At 42.5% G+C, this 24086-nt stretch overlaps 1 protein-coding gene across 1 annotated transcript in view; it reads left to right on the plus strand.

Moving 5' to 3' along the window:
• The first annotated feature begins 10055 nt into the window (after positions 1–10055).
• The window catches only part of LOC144119214 (uncharacterized), a 45431-nt gene continuing 31400 nt past the window's right edge, over positions 10056–24086 (plus strand). Inside the window, exons 1-6 of the mRNA XM_077651891.1 lie at positions 10056–10168; positions 13689–13826; positions 14029–14355; positions 16289–16374; positions 18708–18728; positions 23480–23663. Coding sequence (XP_077508017.1) covers positions 10123–10168; positions 13689–13826; positions 14029–14355; positions 16289–16374; positions 18708–18728; positions 23480–23663 — 802 coding nt within the window. The 5' untranslated portion in view covers positions 10056–10122. The remainder of the gene's footprint in view (positions 10169–13688; positions 13827–14028; positions 14356–16288; positions 16375–18707; positions 18729–23479; positions 23664–24086) is intronic.

Here is a 24086-nt window from a genome sequence, read left to right on the forward strand (position 1 = left end):
TTATTATCAACTGCATATTGATCTAATTTCAAATGAAATGTTCCTTATCACTGAACCGACTAATCTCAGGCATTATGTAATTCATGTTTCAAGTCCCCAGAAACTTCCTGGGCATTGACCACAATGACGTCTTTGATTACGGGTATGCATAAGTGTGGGAGGGTAAAAAAATGTCTTGCAAAACTGAGTGGACTAGCAGAGTGGCAGGCGATGGTCACTGTAAGTCAGCTATATTTTGAGTGCCGTTCATGACATGCATTTCTGTGTGTGTGACCAACAAAGTCTTCAAATAGCGCAGGTGAAGCTTGGTAAGGTTGGTCCTCAATTTTTTGTGGTGCTCAAAGCTTTTTAGAGTGCATATTTCACTCATACCATGCGTTCTAAGCAGAGTGAATCGGTGAAAACAATTTGCAGTATGATTATGTCAACAAAAGCAATTTCATCGTGAAATACGGCCTTTTGAAGTGGCTTGACGACCAGAAGTTGCTTACCATAGTAGTGACAACCGTAAACACTGAGAAGGCATCCCGCAATTAAGAAAAAAATGAAAGTCAATGAGCATTTACCATAGACCTAATGCATGGCAGGTTGCAAAAAGTATGTAATTAGCGTGATGATCGTTTTTTCTGTCGCACCAAAATTTTACAGGACTGTCTGCATTCTTCATAGTTTACATATTGAATGCATATCGTGCAAAAGTGAAGGGATGAATTTTATCCGCACTGAATATCTTATGAAGTACAGATTATAGCTGCGGCATCATTTCTGCTGTTTAGTTTTAGGCACAGTGCCTTCAGTTCAGCAAAAACTGCTTTGTAAGGCTCATTTTTTCGAATTTACAATTAGCAATTTGCCTAATATTCGAAGTGATCAAGAAACAACTTACAGTAGAAAGCTTCCTGCCACAGCCAACGGTAAATCATGTGTACTGAAGTGCACCTTCTCGTGCGGTGGTGGAGAGCTGCTGTCAGCAGTATGAAAAAGTAAATAAATTCGGTGAAATTTATATTGGCTGGAGACCCAAGGATTGGCAATATTTCCTTCCCTGCATCTAAAAGCGTGTAACCATGTTCTGGTTTGCGGCAAACAAGTATAGTTTGTTTTGAACATTTGCATGATTGTAGTGAATGAGTATTTGTAGATTGTTTTTGCACATTCCCCTGAGAGTGGCAGTGCGTACTGTGTCATCGATTCTCTTGATACTCTTAAAGCACAAAAAAATCTGCGTCCCAAAACCTGATTGAAGTATATTTCGCTGCATTTCGTATTTTGTGGTGAGTGCTCGGAAATGAACACAGAAACTCATGAACCTTCTGCGGCATGCAGGAACATTAGAGCTCCCTCCTTCCTGAAATGTGTGCTTATGTGTGTTGGCTGCACCCTTACGAGCGCATAAAAGTACTTTTTTCTATTTTGAAATGGCCATGAACCTACTTGTCTGTTCTGACCATCACTATAAGATGTTCTTAAAGTGATCCGATTTCTATTTACAGTTCCTATAAAAGAGGGAAATGGTACCACTTTGAACATACCTGCTAGACAGCATGAGCACATAATGGCCGCTGCTGGCACGAGAGGGTTAGTTGCAGGGATATGGGAGACGCATTTGGGCGGCAGTGGGCGTAGTTAGATAAGCAGCAAAGGCTTTAAATGTAGCTGTAGAACATTTCAGCGACAGCGACACTCATGTCGTGGCATGTTGTTTTTAATTCATTTCAAGAAGTTTCTATTAGCGTATCTCAGGGGCATTGAGCATCAATTTTCTGGCATCACCCTCGCAGAAAATTTTTTGGCACTTTTAACCAACTTCGTCGTGAATCTACATAAAAGTCATAAAAACCTATGGATGGGCAGGATGGAGAATAGTTTTGTTTTTATGGGGATTTACCGTCCCAAAGCGACTCAGGCTATAGGGATTAAAGAATTATGTTTGGCTTGATGGTGCTTTTGACCCACAGACTGCGAAATATTACTAGCGTTAAAATACAAAAGACAAAGAGCAGAAACACACAGGACAGACGCTAGACTTCAACTGCCGTTTGTTGCACACGTAGAAGAAATCACTATGCGCATCTGCGCATGCCCGATATACAAGACAAATTTGATTAACACGATCGCTGGTTATCGCCGACATATAGAGTACAAAAGAAAAAGGAAAGAAAAGTAAATTCACAATAAATTAAAGCGCGTGCTTTTTGCCAAGTATGCAATTTCTTTACACGTGAGGGCTTTTGAATGGGGGCTCACGCATTTCTCTCCTGCTTTATCGATGCAGAAATCCTCAAACACTTCCCTATCAATCTGCTTATCGAACCGCCTCAGCACCCGAGTGCTGCGAAAAAGAGGGGTTCACTCTTCCTCCTCTGTTTTGCCATCTTTCGCCGTTTTTCACCTGCGGCAATGGGCCGCCAAATGACCACCTCCCATAAGCGCTGCGACTGTTGTTCTATGCTTGCGCAATCTTTCATTCAGGCACTGGGCCCGTCTGGCCTATGTAGCACTTGCCACAAGACAGTGGTATCAGGTAGACCACTCCAATGGTGTAGTTAACAAACCGCATGCGCAGATGCGCATAGTGATTTCTTCTCCTACGTGTGCAATAAAGGGCAGTTGAAGTCTAGCGTCTGTCCTGTGTGCTTCTGCTCTTTGTCCTTTGAATTTTAACACTAGTAATATGTCGCAGTCTGTGGAGGCTATGGGGAAAGCCGTAGTGAAGGGCTGCGGAAATTTCGACCACCTAGGGTTCTTTAACGCGCACTGAAATCGTACTGTACACGAGCCTCTAGCATTTCGCCCCCATCGAAATTCGACCGCCGCGGCCGGGATCGAACGCGCGTCTTCCTGGTCAGCAGCCGAGCACAATGACCACTGGGCCACTGCGGCGGCACAATATGGTGAATAGACTTTGAAAGAAATAATACTGCACACTAAAGACACACCACACATACGAAAGGCCGCGCTTGTGTTATGTCTTATTCGACCTTTCGTGAGCAAGTCGCTTTTGCGTTGTTGTTTCTTGCTAATGTAGTCATGGTGCTTTATACCCAAGGTGCCTGCATACTGACGATTGGCAAGTGACTGCTGCGAGGTAAAGTCAAAATTGTTAATTTTAGGCATAATTATGCGGTCTACTGAGAAAAGCTAGCACATTTCGTTACCCCAGCCTATGCACGTCTTGTCGCAATCACAATGAACAAGTCACATCTCAGAGATATCGAGCAGCTCTAGTAAAATGTTATGCGTTACTCTCGCAACCATGTAAACGCGGCTATAGAAAGCTCAACTGGTCAAAGGTTCAGTCGTCCTGCTGATAACGTGCGGCGGTCCTGATTGGCTGTCAGTCGTAACTGAGTGAAAGCACGGGTGTTGACGCCTAGCACCCTTACACAAAGTGTAAATGCATACGTTGCAGTCATTATCATCGTCAGCTTATTCTTCCGTGTCAGGTGTAATCGTTCTTAGTCTCAGTCGAGTTGCAATCAGCCGGTGTTTTCCGACAGGATAGCGAACTGAAATTTTTCGCGTTCGGTTCTGTTATGGCTCCGGATGAACAGCTTGTTCTGGTTTGAACCGGTTCAGGCGTGTTGAGCAGTCACGCATTACCTTATTTGCTTTCTTTCTTGATCGCTTTCCTTCTATTTTCCTTGCAGCGTGACATCGCTGCAATTACTAGACACTAAAAATTGTTTCACTTTGTACGCGGGGTGATCCGCCCAATTTCTTTCATTTTCAGGAGTAAAAAATATTAGCGAGGGCGACCGTACACCATAGAATTAAATAAAAAAGGGACATTTTCGTTACCCTCCGAAGTATCCAGTAAATTGTAAATGAGAAGAGTATTTTGATTTTATCTTTATGTTTTATTGCATCCCGTGTCGGTACATTGGCGTGCAGATGGCTCCTCAATATTATGCGGTCAAATAATGCATTTGTTGTTATATTACTACATAAATTATACTTTGCACTACTGAACTAACGCGACATATGCTGATGATGTGCACACAGAAGCCCTAATAGCCAAAATAAACTACTTTTTACGAGCTCCCGGACCACATTACTGCATCTCAGCTATTGAGAGCGGCTATGTCGGACATGTAACTAGGGCTATTGGTCAGAACACTCTATTTTTTATTAATCATTTCTATTGTATCTTTCAAGCAGTCAACTCTTGATTCTTTTTTCTCAGCCCAATACCTAGCGTCCGTATTGGTTTATAAGGGTCTTGTCGCCATTTATTTTCGTATGCAATGATTAATGAGCTCATGTATTAAGCATGTACAAAATGAATACTACGCTAAATGTGCCATAAAATAATATTTAGTGTGGCAATGCATCTTCGCCTTGAAATATAACTGTATATTGCAGGACATCCACACTTGGGATAGTTTGCACGGGACTGTACTGCAAATAATGCAAGTTGGCCACATGCTTGCACAGCAGCAGGATGCGATAACTTTGTACAAGCACAAAATTCTTTTTATCGGGAGATTCTTCGCAGAAGTTGTAGGTTTTTTACTTACCAAATATTTTTATTCGCGCCATTTCTTTAACTTATCAGGACGGTGCATAAATATTATTGTTTTAAGGTGGTACGTGGTGTCAGCAAAGCCATTGAAAGAATTTGTCAAATGCCAGAATTTGTTTCCTTAATCTCGGCAAGAAAGCAGGTAGAATCAGTAGCGGCATACACATCTGGAAACTTCTTTGAGTATCAGGGAGATGGCAGTAAAAAAAAGTACGTAGAGGATGGGTGCGAGTAAGATGGAGTTCGGAAATTCGCTGGAATAACGTGACCGAGGGCTACCGAAAGTAGAGCAATAACTGGAAGTAATTGGGGGTGGCCTTGAGCCTGCTGTGGATTCAGATCAATTAGCGGCGGTGATCATAAGGGCGACGGCGGATGTGGGGCGATCAGAAGCTCGCGTCGGCATGCGCGGCGAGTGGGAGCTCGAGGCTATATGTGGCAAGGAGTTTATAAATCGTTCTCTTTGTGCTTGCAAGCAATATAAAGCTTTGATAAAGAACTTCATTTCCACTTGAAAGTTAGAATAACTTATATTACACTGTCTCCCGCTTCATTCCGCCTCTTTAAGGAAAAAGTCGTTTCCATTTCACCAATCACCGGACTCAAGGAGGAGACTGTTTTTTAAACTAAGCAAACTTCACACAGGCTTCATTCAGTAATAAAGCCTAAATAACAATAAAATCTTACTAGCTCAATCAACTCCTCTAGGTCGCGTCGAAGACTGAGTTACTATGAACCACCGTGTTAGCTAATTTCGTACAAGTTACGTGTCGTAGTGTCCTGATTTCTTGCGCACGAAAAATAATGAGCACCATTTCGAAATTCTCATCACCTGCAAGCGCACTCCAAGCAGCTGTATTCTACTGCTGCCTCTGTCACCTTCTGTGCAGTTGAAAAAAGTCCAGTTTGCAGTTTGGCACGTTTGTTTATTGTTTGTTTGTTTATTGGTCATTGGTCTTTCATTACATATAATGGAGGAGATAAGGCAAAAAGCTGCGTACGCAGCTTGACTAAGGCCTTATCCCCTCAAAGGCAGTAGTGAACACAGACCGAACACCGATCAGAAACTAGTAACAAAGAATAATGAAGACAGTAGTTACAAATGTACAATAGATTCAAGTATCTGCGCAAAAGAAAAACAAATTTCGGTTAGGAGCAAACACAAAATCCAGTGATAGGCCAAGTCGACAATGTACACAATGAAGAAATTATGGGTACGGAAGGAGCATGAGTAGCACAGCATATTATGACGTGAAGCAATGAAGGCACATAAAAATGTCTAGCACATCATTTGATATAGGAAAACAAAGAAAAAAACGGTTAGGTTCTTACTCGCTGAGCATTAAAAATAGCGATAAGGACACAAAAGTATGATACAGCTGCCCATTGCTTAAGATATAAAACTAATAAGGACATTACAAAAATAGTGTCGTGAATTATCATGAAGAAAAAAAAAAGTTGTTTTAAATGTTTGAGGTGAATGTTAAGAATGTCTATATTTCCTTGAAGAAAATTGTTGAGAAGAGTTGGTATCTGATATTTTAGAGATTGTGTTGCATAATTAGTTCGATAATGCTCTACTTTCCAGTATAAGGGATTTCGCGTATTATAGCCCGATGGCTCTTTGATTTCCAACTCCCCAAGGTTAATAAGATAATTATTGTGCTGTGGTTTGCCACGAATCAAACATTTACAAAGCTGGTATCTATGTATGTCATTAACGCTTAGCAAATTCAGGTTATGGAGCAAGGGTGCAATGGGATGATCATAGGCAGACCGGGTCATAACACGGATTGCCTTATTTTGGAGCCGGGACAGTTTTAACTTGTTGCTTAGTGTGGTAGTACCCCATACAAGAATGCAGTAATTTATGTGCGACATGAACAAAGAATTGTATAGGATTAATGCTATTTTCTGAGGAAGGTAGTCTCTATGGCGATGAAAAATACCTACCATGTTTCCTAACTTGGAAGCTATGTGGTCCACATGGGCATCCCAAGACAAGGTTTCTGTAAATAATACGCCTAGCGTTTTAAAACTAGGTACTATCTCTACTGTGCAATTATTGAGGGTAAGTGTTGTGTTTTGCGGAACAGATCGATACTTTGCGCGATAAATGATGGCTTTAGTTTTTGTTTCATTAATTACTAGACCATTTGCCCTTGCCCAGTTACTAACTTTATGTAGAATTGAGTTACCGGTATCAAGAAGTCCTGTGCACGTGTCTGATGAGAGTAATGTGGTGGTGTCGTCTGCATATATTACAAATTCTGCTCGTGCATCAATTGCTGAAATGTCATTAAGATATATGTTAAATAAAAGTGTACCCAATATACTGCCTTGAGGAACTCCAGAGTTAATTGGCAACGGACATGATGGGTGATCGTTTATGCTTATGTACTGGGAGCGATTACTCAAATAAGACTTCAGTAAGTCTAAAGGTGGGCCGTATATACCATAATATTGTAATTTGTCACTAAGAAGATTGCGATTCATGTAGTCAAATGCTTTAGTTAAATCAATGAATATGCTTAGTACAAATTTCTTAGCCTCCAGATTTTTAATTATATATTCTTTCTGCTTAAGAAGAGCTAACTGAGTTGATCGGTACTTGCGAAAACCGTACTGATCGTCGCTTAGTATATTCATCTTTTCACAGTATGATGTAAGCCGTTTGTGAATTAATTTTTCAAGTCCTTTCGAGAAGACTGGCAAGATAGAAATAGGATGGTAGTTATTGAGATTATTTTTTTCACCTTTTTTATGGATGACAGTTACTTTCGCTAACTGCATTGATGCAGGAAAGACACCATCTCTGAAGCACATATTAAATATATCAGTAAGAAGGGGGCTATGATGTCTAGTACAAATTTGATAGGCTTGATTTGCATGTTATACGCATCACAGCTGCAACTGTTTCTGAGGGACATAAACGCGGTGATTACTTCGTTCTCAGTTACTGGATGGAGATACATACTGTTTGTGTGGTTAGGTTTCATAAAAGAACTTGCAGCACCGGTCAACGTCGGTGTCGGCAAATTAGTAAAGTATTCATTAAACACATTTGCTAAGTCAGAACCGGATATTGTTCGACCATTTATGACAAGATCGTCTACAGAACTTGAAGATGCTGACCGATTTAAGAGACTCTTTAGTTTGTTCCACGTAACTTTAACGTCACTGGCGGTACTTTGAAATGAATTTTCAAGGTAACTTACTTTAGCAACCTTCAGTGCCTTATTAAGATTGTTGCGGTATTTTTTGAACTCGCGCAAGTCGCTGACTTCACGGGTGGCTAAGAATTTGCGAAAAAGTTGATTCTTCATGGTAATTTTGGTTAACAATTGAGTCGTTATCCAAGGTTTTCGAATTCTTTTAGAGGTACGATATTCTACAAGAGAAAAGTATTGATTATAAAGTGTACTTAATTTATCACGGAACAAATCAAATGCGTCACCTGCGTTTACAGCATTTATTACATACGACCAATTGACAGCGTCTCTGTAAAAATCGTGCCGTCTGTACACAAGCCAGCGCAGAGACGTACATCGTCTTCATGCAGCCGTCGCGTTTTTCAGTGCGTAATTTTATGCGCAGCATGTGGTGCAGCGCTCTAGAAACATCCGCTTTCCGCCGCTCTTCCATGGCGCGTGACGCTGCTTATTAATGCGACAACATTAGAGCGGACATTGGCAAGAAAAGTCGCGCACGTTGTAACACTAATTCAGGATCGGTCGAGAGGACTGACGTCACACGTTGAGCTGAGGAATGAAAATGAGTGAAACCCGTGTAAAATTCTTACTCTGAGGTTTTTGCATTACTGAAGTGTCATTGTGACATATATTAGCTCATAATCGAACCCACGACCTTAGCGATGCGAATGAGACACGCTGCCCCAAGAACATTTGGGCACGTTTGTTTTGCATGGTTGAAGGAAGACTTTGCGTGTCTTGTGGTGCATCACGTGTTCTGATGTGCCTAAAGATGCATGCTAATGAGTGTGCCAAATTAGAAATAGGTACCAATTAATAAAGAAAGTAATAACGTTGAACGCTCTCGCGTTATGCCCTTGAGGCGGAGCTTCAATGTCTCCCAAATTTTCGCCTTACACACCTGAGCACAAAATCTGCGTGAACCCAAAGTAAAAGCAGAAATCCACAGGGCGCATCTATACCTCTTGAAATTGCATGCCTGTACCCAATAACGGTGTCTGCGAGCACTCATTGATAAAGTATCGTCCATGCAGGCATTTCGAGCATCTGCAAACGGTGCAACTAAGACAAATGTGTACGTTGCCATTTGCTAACTTTCCTCAGCCAGAAACAATCGAAGATAAAAATTGGTTGCTTATTTGTCTTATTGAGTGCACACGTGGGATTATGCCTCGTATTATTTCGAATCTTATATATTTTGCCACAACAATGCTTGCTCTCATAATTTATCAGCTTAAAAGAGAGATGAAGACAGACGTTGTAAGGGGCTACTAGGGTAGTCCATTTTCGATGCTGAGATGTTCAGTCTTAAAATGCTTTCTACGCCGTCCTGAGTGAGAATCACGGCAACGACGATTGCGGCACGTAAGCACAGCTCTAGCCGACATAATTCTTTTGCCTTCCAAACTTTCTTTGCTCATGTATCCTTATAATTTTTTAGAAGGCATCCAACTGCCTCTGTAGTGTATCGACATTAAAATCAGTGAACGGTCATCACCATTTGCCCTTCGTTTTCCTTCAGTAATGCTTCAAGTTCCTCTTCATTCGGTGACCTCGTGACGTGAGATTCTCTAGCTGTCTGTCGCTATGCCGGATCACCTCCTACGGGCCCACAATTATTCAATGCCGTCACCTTTGAAAGCCATATTCATGCGGTGTGAAAAATTCTTCAGGTGGTCTTCACTCAACTGGAGGCTACTGATCCAGAAATTCAGTCTGGAAAGATATTGTGCGAGACTGCGTGAAGTTTCTATCTTAAAGGCTTGCTAGAAAGAAGGTTGTTACCGATCATTTCTTGTTAGTGCGCCGGCACATCTTATCTTTTACAGCGATTCTTACAGCCCACGAATACTGTATTTGACGAAAGCAACGGTGTAGATAAGCAGCTATTAAAGCCACAAACTTGTCGCTAATGTCTCATTAAGGGGGTGTGACTTTCCTGTAAAAAGAAGCTTACGAAGTCTCAAACGTGTCAGGTGTCAGTTTTTTGCACACATCGACGCCGCCAGGCATTTGAAATCATATACGTTACATCTTTTGGTCGGGTTGCTCAACTTGTTTTCACCGTGATTAAAGGCGACCTCTCGACCGAGTGTGGGTGATGAATCCGCAGTCTTCACCGCACCGACATCGAGCTGCTTTATCGTACAAAGAGCTCGGGGTAACTTAAACTAACGAAATGTGATATGTCAACCAGACTTCTGCACCAGCTGTTCCTTGACCTAATTGGCAAGCACGAGACGCTGTTTATCACACGACTGCTCGCATGACCTCCCCACTGCTCGCGCCGCCTAATATTATCTATTCGCAGCACTCTCTGCAGAACCGTAGCTAGAAAAACCGCTGTCGGCCGCAAGCTGCCGCGAAGCACTGAGCGAAGGCTTGATGGAAACCAAACGCGCTGCCCTGCTGCTACTTTTGGCCGCTGCATGTAAGTGCAATCGTGAGAAATACAAGTGAAGCTATGAATGCGTTAATTTTTGTGAGAGTAACGGTGGAAGAAGAATCTTGCATTTCAGCCTCATTCTTGAGATCAGCTATCTGGCAAATAATTGTTAGTGTCTCTTTAGTGCACAATGGACTAAACTAAATTCCAATAGTAACTATAATGTTGCAAAACAAGTGGCCAAGGCTGTCGAATCATATCATGACCCTTCTCCGTAATCTACACTCCCGGTTTCATACCCAGACATTCCGTACGAAAGCATTTTTAAGCGGGAAACTATTTATGAACGGAATTCTTTACATATAATGTAATATTTCATTATAACAATCTATATATCCAAAGATCACCCGGCGGCAGTCCTGTATTTTTTTCTATTCACGTTTTTGCTATTGTCAAAATCATTCCCCTTTGGTTTTCTATGGCAGTCTTAACTGTTCGAACCGATTGATGGAGACACTTTAATGAAAAGATTTTGATACATATCAGAATAAGCGATCATTACCTCCAACATTTCCATAACAGTGCTTCACAATTTTTTCATTTTCTAAAGTTTTGCCGACAAAGCTGGACATGATATTCACTGTACCCACTTTTCTTGCGTCAATTACGGATGCGATTCGTGGTTTTTAAATGCGAAATCAGTATTGAGGACTGCAAGAGTCCGCACTGGATAGGTGCAGGATAATTCCACGACCTGCAGTTCATTAAATCAACCGCTACCTCACTATTTGGCAATTCATCATCATCATTACTAGCCTGCGTACGTTCACAGTACGACGAAAGCCGCTCCCATGTCTCTCTAATTAACCCTAATTAACTCTAATTAACGTTGCCAGCAGTAGCAACGTTGTTCCCCACAAATTTCCTAATCTCATCCACCCCCCTGGCTTTCAACATCTCCCGCTACGCTAGCCTATTCCTGAAATGGACTCCGTTAACCTAAGGAAACATGTGTTATATTTCCTTCTCATTACATTCCCTGACCGTGCCTGTTTCTTGTCCTTGATTTGAATTGCTTGTTATTTATTCGCTTTCCGTCCTTGACCCATTCTACTTCCTTACTCCTATTCTGCTTCCTTACCGACCAGTTTAATTTTCTTAGCTCGCTGCGCTGTCCCCCACTTAATTTTAAGTCTTTTAATTAGCCAATTTCGAGTTTCTGCAACATAGATGAGTACTGGCAGAACATAACTGTCACACACTTTCTTCTTAAGAGATACTGGTAAGGTACAATTGCTGGCCTGGCAGTGCCTTCGAAATGCACTCCACCTCATTCTTAGTCGTCTACTCATCACACCCTCCGGCTCCAGATCAACTCTTACTACCTGTCCTAAGTAGATGTATTCCCTAACAACTTAAAAAGCTCCGGTGAATATCGCAAACTGTCCTGCCATTTCTAAACTATTCAGAAATATTGTAAAATTTTCTTATTATCTTAGGCCCACATTTTTGCATTACTTGCTCAGGTATTCGATCACAATTTGCAATTCTTTTCCTGGGTGTCTTAGGAACGCAATGTCACCTGCAAATCAGAGATTACCAAGGTATCCTAATTAAGTTTTGTCCCGAATTCTTCCCAGTCAAGTTCTCTGTAAAGCTCGTGTAAGCACGTGGTGAACAGAGCTTGAAAAATTGTGTCTCCCAGCTTGACAACATTCTTGACTTGTATTTTATCACATTACTTATGAAGGGCTATGATACCTGTGCAGGCTGTATAGATGTTTTCTAGTACATTTACATCTCTTCTAAAGCGTGGTTCCGCAATACGCGAACGACTTTGGAAGTTTCGATGGTGAAATGTTTTATCATATCCTATAAAGGTTATGAAGGTTGGTTATATTTGCCCATTTCTCTGTAAGCGGGTTGATGGTGTGAATATGTTCTACAGTCGAGCTATAGTGACCGTGTTCAATTAGATTACTGAATTCGAAGGTAGATATAATTAAACTAGCGATTATCTTAGTAAGCAGCGTGTATATAACTGTGGGCGCAGCTGGCAAAGACGGGGTTGATAGGAGAGAAATAGGAGAGGCCTTCGCCCTGAATTGGATGCCGTCAGACTGTTGATGATTATGATGGTGATGATATATAATTGACGGAAAGTTGAGCGGTCTGCAATGAAATCCTTGGCGTCACCTTTCTCGTGTATTAAGATAATGTTACCGCTCTTTCAAGATTCTGGCACATTCCAGGTGATGAGGCATTGTGCGTACAGGATGACCAGTTTTTCTAACAGCCTCCCCACCTTCCTTCAACAGATCTGCTATTACGTGATCCTCGTCAGCAGCTTTCTGCATTTGCTTTGTTTCTAAGGCTATCTTAACTTTCTCCTTCGTTAGGGACACAATGTCCACTTTCTCTGCACTACTGCTTCTCACTATCGTCCTGATTTCGAGTACTTTTGGTGGTGTATAGATATGTGCTGAAGTAGCCGGCTGCATTTTCGATCTTATCCATGTCGGTTATGATATATCCCCACTTGTGTATTAGCGCAAACATTAGACTGCTTCCTATGCCTAATTTCCTCTTGACGTCTTTCAGGCTATCTTCATTCCTTAGAGCAAGCTCGATTCTCTACATACTAAACTTCCTTATGTCGTTTACGTTCCGCTAATTGAACACTTTAGACCGTTCTGCGACTAATTTCCTTCTACTGAGTAACAGGCTTCCATGCTCTGACGTTTATTAATCAAATTTTTAGTCTCCTCAGAGAGCCTACCGGTATCCTGTCTACCCTACCGCTTACTTCTACTGCGCACTTCGTAATGAGATATGTGAGATGATCAATCTTCGCTTAAACGTTAAGGCAGTGGGACTCGATTAATGCGGAGCAGCGAGATCCTGAATTTGTTTGTTTTGCCTCTCGTTTAATGCGATTTCTTTTTACTATTTTCCTCTTTTTACCTGTTCAAATGTAGGCTAATTATGGGCCTCACCGTCCAGTTGTCACTACATCTAACCTGCTCAGCCCCTCCACATATTGCAAGGTGCAAGGATGTGCGCACAATATCAAGTATATTGCATTCGCTGTCTCGCCATTCGTACTTTCCCGTCTCTACTTCAGGTACTTGCGTTTCTGAATGTATTCATGATCCATAAACTGCTCCGCCCTCCGAGTTCTGCAAATAACTCCCCCTTGCTCTTTTTAGAACCTATTCCATAGCCTGCTTTTTCCCTACCTCGGCATTGCAGTCACCCATCAGTACAGTGTACTGTGTTTTTACTGCAATCGTTGGCGATTCCACATCTTCTTACTAGACCCCTTCCACTATCTCTTCATCACGACTGGATGTAGCCGCATAGCTCTTTACAACCTTCAACTTGTACATCTTATTAGAACTAATTACGACAATTGCCGCCTGCTTGTTAATGCAGTTTCCCTGTTAAACCTTATCTGAGTGCGAATGAGGAAGTAGCTGCACGTAACCAGTTCTGTTCACCGGCTGTTTAGAACTCTTTGTACTTGCCACGGCCGCGTACTAGACGCTATGTTGTTTACTTTCAGGTGTGGCTTTCGACGAAGAGGATTTTTTCTGCAAGAAGGATAACGTATTTCTTCCTTCTGCAAAAGTATGCGATGGTGTTGTAGACTGTGAGAGCAGTACAGATTCCAAAAACAACGATGAGAGTCCATTGATCTGTGGTGAGTGTTCCGAAGTAAATTTTCGCCTTTTTAAACTTACGAGTAGACAGCTATGTCGCTGTGACAGCTGCTGCCGTTGCTTTTTATCAATTACAAAATCATACTTTTTAACTCTTCCTGCGACAAATCTAACCAGTCTGGAAGTACCCGTAGGATTGCGCTCGTCAATTGTAGTCCACAGCCGCAACATTTTTTTTTTCAGCTCCGGCGCCGTACCTACACCACGAGACCTCCCTTGAAGCCCGCGACCTGACGGGCGCGTCCGTTCTCTTATCTTGGGCGGAGGCACCGAGGCAGATATCCGGCCACTCCTTGAAATTGGCTGGCTATCTTCTCACGGAAAAGTCGGAGAGCCACAAAATCCAGCACCAACTACCAAAACGCTGGCAAGCACACAAAGCGGACGGATTGAACCCACTGTCCCTGTATAAATTTATTCTGAGACCTTACTACACTAAAAGTGGCAAGCCTGAAGAACACCGTTCGATTGGGAAGGCCGCTACACTCGACGTGAGCACTCTTTCTAAAGGTGAGAAAATCAAAACTGCAGCAATTCAAGAGAAGCAACAGGAGTGAGTAGTAACGTTTTCGTTTGCGAAGAAAACGTGTTTTATCAATTTTAGAAGAACATCATGGGCGATCCGTAGGTGAATGCATGTATGTACGCAGCTGTGGCTACAGTAACAACTAAACATGATTGATAAAAATTCCTCACGCATATGCCTTCGAACTACGCCTGCGAACTGTCTATTTTTCTTGGCCGCGGTGCACGGCCAAAATATCAAGCGTTAGTTTTACGTGGCACGCTTCCTCTATTTCTGATCGTGAGTTTACCACTATGCGCTGAGGCCGTTCAGAACCGTCTCCATAACTTTCGTTCGCACCAAAACGTAATACTGCATCTATTTATTATTTATTTATTAATTCAAGTACCCTAACAGCCCGAGCGGGTATTACATATGGGGAACAACAGTAAAAACAAAGCAACAAAAAATTGCGATAAGTACAAAATTCATTGACCGGGAACACAGCAGAGTATACACAAGCACACAGCTGTGTTCCTATACACAAGCAACACGGACCAGAGTATACAGCAGAGTATACACAAGCAGAGTATACGAAAATAGCGCAACATACTTCCCTCTACCTCGGCTTTAAGGCACGTAAGAGATGAAATGCTTCGAAAATGGGTATTTGGCCCCACCTTGAGTAATCGAAAAATACCTTGTGCCACGGCGCTCTCTGGCCATAGGCGCCCTTAGGCCGTAAAAATCTATAATCATCATCATCAGCTTTAAGGTCACTTTTCAGGCTCCCGGCTTGGTGTCATCGCAACGGGAAAGGATGGCATGCGATGAGAGCGCTCCATTATATGCAGCAAGGGCAAATTACCTGCAGCAGAAATACAGAGGTCAATGCTCCTGTGGCTGCATTGATGTTTGACCTACCTCAGAGCTTGACGGCTCATTTAAGTTTTTCTACCTAGCTAGATAGCGCGACCCTTCGTCTGCAATACTGGTAGGTAAAAGACCGACCAGAAAGCATCACGGGGGCTGCCGTATTGTTGCCCAGCGCAGGAAACACTCTCTGGCCCATTGACCTGGCTGGCAGCTTCAGGCGACCACGCGTCCTTTTGCATCAGTTACTCAAATGAGTGCTCCACCGCGGAAACCAGAGCTGGTACCTGTTAAACGCCCGCCGAATGAACAAGGACCCGCCTGCGCGAAGTGGCCTGTAACAAGCCGTTTTTATACGCATTAAGTTCTCGTAGAAGCTGTGTAAAGGGAATGGAACCACTCGACACATGCAGTTAGCCCTGGTTAAGTATCCGCTAAAGAGCGTTACTGTATATAGGCTGCCCACAAAATCTTACGAGACTAGCACTTCTGACCACATCCCGCAGGAGGAGGCGAGAGACTTTAAAAACAGTGTCGGTTTCGATTAATCTTTCGACTTTAACTTTTTGAAGGGAATGCAAGCTTTTAGTCTACTATTGTTATTAAGAGTCTTCAGCCCTGCACAACTCCGTAATCTTGTCCCGACGATGCTTTTTACGTATTTTGGCGAACGGGACGGAACAGTGACCGGCAAAGGATGCCTAATGCATACGAGTGAGAGTAGTGAAAACCTCGCTCTGAAATCGCAGTTATCCTTCAAACTGCATGCAGTGTTCTGACTTACGGAAGCTCTGTCCTTGGTGGGCAATGATGCTGCCTATTTTAAAGCATGCATCCGTCCGTATAGCTTCATTTGGGCTTTGCTTCTTAAACAAGAGTATCGTGTACGCTGTCGGCAATAAAAAAGGACATTCCCACTTCTGCTCCGGGAGAGCGTTTTTGACGCTAAAGATTGATTATATGCTACAACGAATATCTCGTTAGTCCACAACGAATTTCAACTCGCTTACTTTGTTCTGAGTTGCCAGCAGTGAAAGCAAGCAAAGTAATTTCCTTTCGCCGCAGATTATTGCGACCTATCCGTCACACCTGTCAGCGCTTCCGAAGTACTCATCACTTGGACACCGCTGGAGCCGGCGCCCACGTTTCAGGTAAGCGGCAAAGTATACACATTTTCTTTGAAGTTTGCTGTTTTCGGCTCTCCTTCATGTTTCCTGCGGCTTTTGCGACTGCTTTTTTTGCGTTCTCTCTGGAAGACGAACACCGAGTTTCACATTCGGACGTATTCACTGTTGGGAACAGCCCTCTAAAAGAAACCCACTCTTGCTGCCTCACCACTTGTGTAGTTAGCCATGGATGGTGGCGTGGCGGAGCTTTTCGATAACACGTTCACTGTTTGCCAGGCGCATTCAGTTGAGTCGCTCAAGGAGACGTGTCAGAGGAGCGCCGCATTGATCGCAGAGTACAGCACACCCTCGCTGTTTCTTGCTTTTCGGGAGGACAGCAGTGATGTGGACACAGAAAGCAATTTGTTTTTGTCTCACCGAAAGTAAGGCGGGTACAGTTTTTCTCTCCTGGAATGCAGTGCAATTTTAAGTCTACCAGCTTCGCATCTGTAGCTGTTCTTCTCTAGACCGGCCTGCAACGCTTGTTTCTCTTCATAAGTGAAGAAATGTGACCGTAACTCCTGGCGCAGATGCGAAGTATGAGACACTCTGGGAAGCAAATAAAGATGGCTTGGACAAGAGGGTAGCCAAGAACACCGCAGCGGTTGCCTAATGATTTAAGCATCCGCCTCGCATACGGTAGGCGTGGCGTTCGATCCCCAGTGCCGCCGGGTACCCACTGGTTACAAGCTCCCCCTGCCCTGATGCTCAGCTTGTTCTAGGTGAAATGCTTGAGAAATGGGTGTTTTTGACTCCACCTTGAATAAACAAAAATATCTTGCGCCATAGCGCTATTTGCCCACAGATGTCCTTGCGCTATAGAAAAAGAAAAAAATCACTATCAGAGTAGCCAAGGACAAATAATTAATCGCAGAAAGTTGTAAAATTCTTTAGAAATATTTCAGCCACGAGTATTCTACGTTGTTGCATTTGGGAAAATGTTGGCCAGCGTAAAACACCAAAATCTATTTTGCTCCCTGTGTGAAATTTGCGGTTCCATTCTCTCTGTATTGGAAGCCCGTCTAAAGTAGATGCAAAAGTCCTGTCCCTGTCTCGTTTCCCTTACTGCGCTATATTATAATGTGCGCACGATTCAAGCACAGATAGTTGATGTGCGCAGCGGGAAACTACCCTCGAGAGGCCTCCTTCCCGCAAAGAACAAGCCGCGTTTCGCGACCGTTCTCGCTTGAGTTCACCGCAGGTGGCGCAATCCCAGAATGAAGAATTTACATAAACTTTCGAGTACGCTAAAAGTAGAAAGTCACAAAAGACTTCAAATTACAAAAGAGTGGCATCTCCCGCATCGTCGGAGGACGTAGCAATGACGTTCTTGCTGCGTAATACGGCGCCGTCATTTATTGCGCCGCATCAAAATACCATCCAACATAGGTGAAAAGCCAAAAGAAAACATTTTTCTTTACACTGTAGCCCCGTCCATTTTAAACAATCCATATTCTATAAATTAGCTGGCGTTATTCTCTTTTTCAGTGTTCATGACAGCCTGAACAAATATTCGCAAGTGCATCTGGAAAAGCAATCGCCGACTGTTCTGACATGCAACTTATTACAAGAAGCGTTGATATGGCCAAGAAAAGCATGACCGCCGAATTATAAGTGTTACATTCTCGGTATCCTGCCGCAAATAGAAACCTAATTTCCGAGCTCATTTTAATTACCGGTTTTGTGAAAGCACTAATGGCGCGCTATTTACTTCTCATGAAATTAACTTTTACCGCGTTTCGAGAAGTGCCGCATTTTCATAAATTAGTTTTCTGTGTTTTCAACAAAAGTTGCTGTACGCAGCAATATTTTTCTTTCTTGAGCAAGTGTGCTTTCTTCCAATATAGCCCTCTTAATATCCAACTAAGCATATTGCGAATTCCAGACAATGAAATATACTTCAGTAACGTTTGTTGGTGGGTTAGTTGGATATGCTTGTTACACTACAAGAAATGAGGCGCTACAAACCAAACGAGACAAGACACGACGGCGATACAGGCGCCTGTGTCATCGTCCTGCCTTGTCTCGTGTGGTTGTATCGCATTATTTCTTGAAGTCGAAGCGCTGACGTAAAAGTTCCCAGTTTGAAAGTTTCCAGGTTAACGCGCTTGCCTTCAGACTTGCTCTCCACGGCGAGAGACATTTTCTGGCAATGTTTAATATGAATACCGATGGCTTCAGCCGTTATGTCTAACTAATGTCTAGCAATTGAGCCGACAAGGGTAGGAAAATTAGGGGCTCGATATGCATACATATAAAGGAAGCGAACAGTCATGGTATATGTGGCCTGTGTTTACAAAGACTTCTTTCTCTTCCAGGTGACGATGCATAAGGATAAGGTGAGTACTCTCACGGTCTTACTGTAACTAGCAAGCGGTCCGACAGGTACGAACTACGCGTTCCGGTTCGAGCTGCGTGAAACTTTCGAGCCGCTGCACACTCTGCCTATATTACCTGCCTGGTATCACAATTAGGTCATGCCATAAGCCTTACAGTAGTAGTAACACACCACTGAACTTGCCATGCTGAACTCTCCACATATTCGTTAACACATTAAGTTGGGCTAGTTGGCATTGGCCTATTGTATTCATTTATTAGCGGTAAAAACACTGCCACTACATCAAGCGGGTGTCCCTTGTGTGTTGTCGTACGTGTAGTGTCTATGATTCGCTAAGAAAATGAATCCAGTTTCCACACTCGTTACAAGATGTTAGTAGGCCCTGTGTAATTCCGAGTAAGAACCTTATCAAACCAGTAACTGATTTTTAGGAACAGCAGGGTGCATTCACATGCTTTCCTTTTTGTGATCCGAAAAATTTTTAACAAGTGCTCCTAGCAAGACAGCATATGATTTCATATGTCGATGAAAGCACCCTTTCTTCGATAGCGCGCATTGCTGAGATCCTTCCATGGTGTGCGCACATACGCACTTCTTTCGTGAATCACGGCCGTCTCTTTTTATAGCCACATCCTGTAACTTAATGACTTGCTCTGCATTGAAGAGCTGTGTTTGCGGAATTTGAAACAGGAAATAACATATCTTCTTAACATACACGATTGAATTCAATAAGGTGAAAATATGGCAATTATATTCAGACTAGCATGGCACCCCAATTGTTCGCCAAACCTTGGCATTCATTTGGATGGCATTGAGTTCACGCCAAAGTGGTCTCAACCATGAAATAAGGACGAATGCGTGGAAAACAACTCAATAATCAAACCGGCTTCAAGCGAACCTGCGTTTATCGAAATTTTTTTTCGCAAAAGTAACAAACTAGTCTACGTTCTATCGCTCCTTTAGCGAAGACTAATACGTTTCGAATATACGGTGGGATATTTATAATGTATTTTAAATATAGTTTGTATTCATGAATGCACTAAAACTATGTCCGAAATAGGTTCCTGAGATTTTATTCAAGGACAACTCTAGTTTGGGCTAGTTCATGATTCACAAAGAAATCAGCGCGAAATACGGGGACAAAAATGAAACAAACACAACAGGACCAGGCGCTGGTCCTGTCTTGTTTGTTTCTCTTTTGTCTCCGTATTTCGCGCTGTTTTTTTTGTCAAATTTTATGCTTAGTGTTCAAAATATATTCCTAAAATTTTCCAAAATACGTCACTTAAAGCATGCTTCGAGCACGTTTCAATTACGTGAAAAAATATGTATGCTGCTTTAGTATCTTGTCAATGTATTAAAAGATTACTTTTGTAAATATGAAATTAATTCATCTGAAGTATACTTCAATTTTAACAAACGGGCAGTCCTATTAAATATATTTGAAGCGCACTTCTAGCTACCGCAGTACAATCCAGTGCTCGAGATAGCATTTCGGAAAATGGATTTTGCATTTTGGCAAGGCAATGGACCTCGTTCTTCCTTTCTTCTTTCACTCCCTCCTTTACCCCCTTCCCTTACGCGCGGTTCAGGTGTCCAACGATATATGAGACAGATACTGCGCCATTTCCTTTCTCTAAAAACCAATTTTGGCAAGGTACTGAAAGTGTACTTTCGCAAATTATACATTAATTCGTCCAAAAAATACTTCGTTTCTAGAGAATGAGCGGTCCACGTAAACATATTTTAAGCACACTTCTAGCTGCCGCTGAACAGTTAGTGCTCGAAATCGCATTTCGGGAAATGACATGTTGGCTATACATTTAAAGTGTGCTGTCGTAAATACGAATTTAATTCGTCCAAAGTATATCTGAATTCTAACGAATGAACTGTTCGTGAAAACATATTTTCAGCACACTGCAAGCTGTAGTTGAACAACCTGGTGCTGGAAATCGCATTTCGGGAAATCGCATTTGCATGTTGGCAATGCATTTACAGTGTGCTGTCGTAAATACGAAATTAATTCGTCCAAAGTATACTTCAATTCTAACGAATGAACTGTCCGTGTAAACATATCTGCAGAACACTGCAAGCTGCCGTTGAACAACCTGGTTCTGGAAATCGCATTTGGGAAATTGCATTTGCATGTTGGCAATGCATTTAATGTGTGCTGTCGTAAATGCGAAATTAATTCGTCCAAAGCATATTTGAATTCTAACGAATGAGCTCTCCGTGTAAACATATTTTCAGCACACTGCAAGCTGCCGCTGAACAACCTGGTGCTGGAAATCGCATTTCGGGAAATCGCGTTTGCATGTTGGCGATGTATTTAAAGTGTTCTGTCGTAAATACGAAATTAATTCGTCCAAAATATATTTGATTTCTAACGAATGAGCTGTCCGTGTAAACATATTTGCAGCGCACTGCAAGCTGCCGTTGAACAACCTGGTGCTGGAAATCGCATTTCGGGAAATCTCATTTGCATGTTGGCAATGCATTTAATGTGTGCTGTCGTAAATGCGAAATTAATTCGTCCAAAATATATTTGATTTCTAACGAATGAGCTCTCCGTGTAAGCATATTTTCAGCACACTGCAAGCTGCAGTTAAACAACCTGGTGCTGGAAATCGCATTTCGGGAAGTCGCATTTGCATGTTGGCAATGCATTTAAAGTGATTTCGTAAATACGAAATCAATTCGTCCAAAGTATATTCAATTCTAATTGGGTAGTCCGCGTCAGCATATTTTCAGCATAGTTCAAGCTGCCGTGTAACAACCTAGTGCTCGTAATAACGTCTCCGGGAACACTGAGAACTCTCCCTCTTTTGTCGTCCATTCGTTTATGGTAACTTCTAGCAGGAAGGCAATCACCCCTCATTTAATTTACGTGTGGACAACATGATAGCATTATACCGGCAAGAGCGCCATGCGCACCTCCGGGCCCGAGAATGCCAGCGAAAAGGACTCCGACTGGCAGGGCCGACCGGCTCCCACAGACGCCCATGTATTTGTTGGTTGACAGTTCGACTCCTGAGCGGTGCCTGACGTAAGTTACGACTAGCTATTCGGTTCTAGACAGACCGCAGATTTGAAAGCGACCACTGCGACACTTGTGCTACAATTTGGGGGCCCGCAGTCATTGCACAAAAAACGCCTCACCGGGCAAGATAATGTAACTTCTGTCGGGGGGTATATATAAGCCAAGCCAAGTTGCACGCCTTTAAAGGCAGTTCCTGTTTGCTGACGCCACTTTACGTTTGCTTTTCCTGCGTGGCAACATCTTTCTCGTTCAGGTCCCGTCACGTGACCTTGCATTGACATAGACTTCTAGCTGACAACGCATTTTCTCTAGGATTTTCTGTCTCCTGATGCTTATAACCAGTTCAGTCATTACTTCTGCTGTCGACAACAATGATCTGCATTATCCGACTAGTACTTTATTAAGTACAGCCGAAGTCAATACATTTTTAATGTATTAATTTTATGTTAGTGCACTTTCAATGTAATGTAATGTATTTAATGTATACTTAGTACACTTTTCACGTATTTAATGTATATTTTAGTATACCTTTAATGCGTTAACTTTATATATTTAGTTACATTTTTAATGATTTTCATGTATATTTTTAGTATATTTTTAATTGTGTAAATATACTAAGCGCCCAGAAAAAGCATTTTTGATCCATTTGTAAGAATATTTAAAATATTACTCCTAGGGTACTTAGAAAGCATTTGTATTGCAATTTAAGCCCAGGGACAAAAAACAAACATAATATGGAATTAATACAATCTGTTCGAAGTGCATTTTAAGCACAGCCTTTTTCGCTAAGGACTGCGAGACATTAAGCACCCTTTACAAGTTGCGTTCGTATTTAATATTGGTTATTGTCCGCACCGTTCAGCTTCTCCTGATGTAATAGAAGGAGTTTCACGCTGCTTGGAATTCGAATTGCGTGAAAGGTACGAACAGAGAAGACATTGCCTCTAGTCTATAAAGCCTTGGCCTATATTCTAACGACTGTTCAGCCAAGCCTCTTGATCTATCTTCATTTCGTGGTAGTATGTATTTTGCCTGCTGTTTCTGGCGGCCTTCATGCTCGGTTCGTGCGCAAAGTATGTACATCTTGCACACAATTCTGAATGCCCAACAGCCATCACTGTCGTTACGGGTGGGAGAAGAGAAGGCCCCTTCTCCGAACTATCTTGTACTCCCTACAAAAGAATTGCCAGAAAATAGCCAAAATCCAGACGATCTGTGCAAATGAACAACCAGAACCGTTAAACGGAAGCCGCTTTTCGAAAAAATGCCTGTCATGAACGTAAATAAAGAAGTGGCGCCATTTATGAGTGTCCTAGTGCTCTAAAAGCGCACACTATTATGCCTACGCATTTCCGTGGATCGTGGTATACTTCTCGTGTCTAGGCACTTGTAGAGAGTCCGACAGGCAGAGACGAATGTCACGAACGCACAGCACGTTGAGCCGTTCGAGTCCTTTAGGCTAGTGTGTAGACGTCCATAGTTTGTTCGGCTTAACTCTTAGAGTAAAGTAGAAATTCATTACTGGTGTGGGAAACATCTCAGTGTGGCCACAAAACATGAACAGGGTTGATTTTAATACCACAACTATGAAAAACGTAAACTAGGCTCAGTCTATTATGCCGCAGGTGCATTTAACAGCTGCTGCCGTACGAGATCTACCCGTTGCCCTAGGATTGCACCATATATATCGGTATGCTTTCTGCAAATTGTAGGGACAAGGACATTTAGCCTTGGTTGGCAGCCGAGCATTCAACGCATCAGAAGAGGCACTGTCAACCTGCAGTATTTTGTTTGACAACCTGGAGCCCTGGACGCGCTACGCGGTGCAGCTACATGCCTGCTCTGAAGAAAAGTGCAGGATGGCAGGAGAGAGGAGACTCCTCACACCACCTGAAGGTAAGCGCGCAAAAGGCAGTAAACCATTCGCTGAGATAGCACTCTCAATACCATCGGGAAACAGTCAATAATAATTAATTTGTGAACCAGAAAGAAGCCAAGAAAATATCTATTTACTAAGAAAATCGACAAAACTTGAAGCAAAGGCTTTGAGCATCAGTGCATTCAGTATGGAAGGTCACTACTACAGATCATCCACACGAAGTCATTCAGGGAGCGTTTCAAGCTGTTCTGGATTGGGATATACCTTTATCAGCTCCGAAGACACTTCTTTAGTATCTTAAAACTTTATTAGCGTGTTGATGTTTAAATATGGCTCAGTAACACAGAGTTCTCAGAACACGTATAAAAGCCAAGATTAAGGCTTCAGCCTACCACCTCAACTGCGCTTTAATGCTCAACCATGCGTTTTTCACTCTGCCG

Source organism: Amblyomma americanum, chromosome 2, assembly GCF_052857255.1.
Source record: "Amblyomma americanum isolate KBUSLIRL-KWMA chromosome 2, ASM5285725v1, whole genome shotgun sequence".
NCBI classification, from domain to species: Eukaryota; Metazoa; Arthropoda; class Arachnida; order Ixodida; family Ixodidae; genus Amblyomma; species Amblyomma americanum.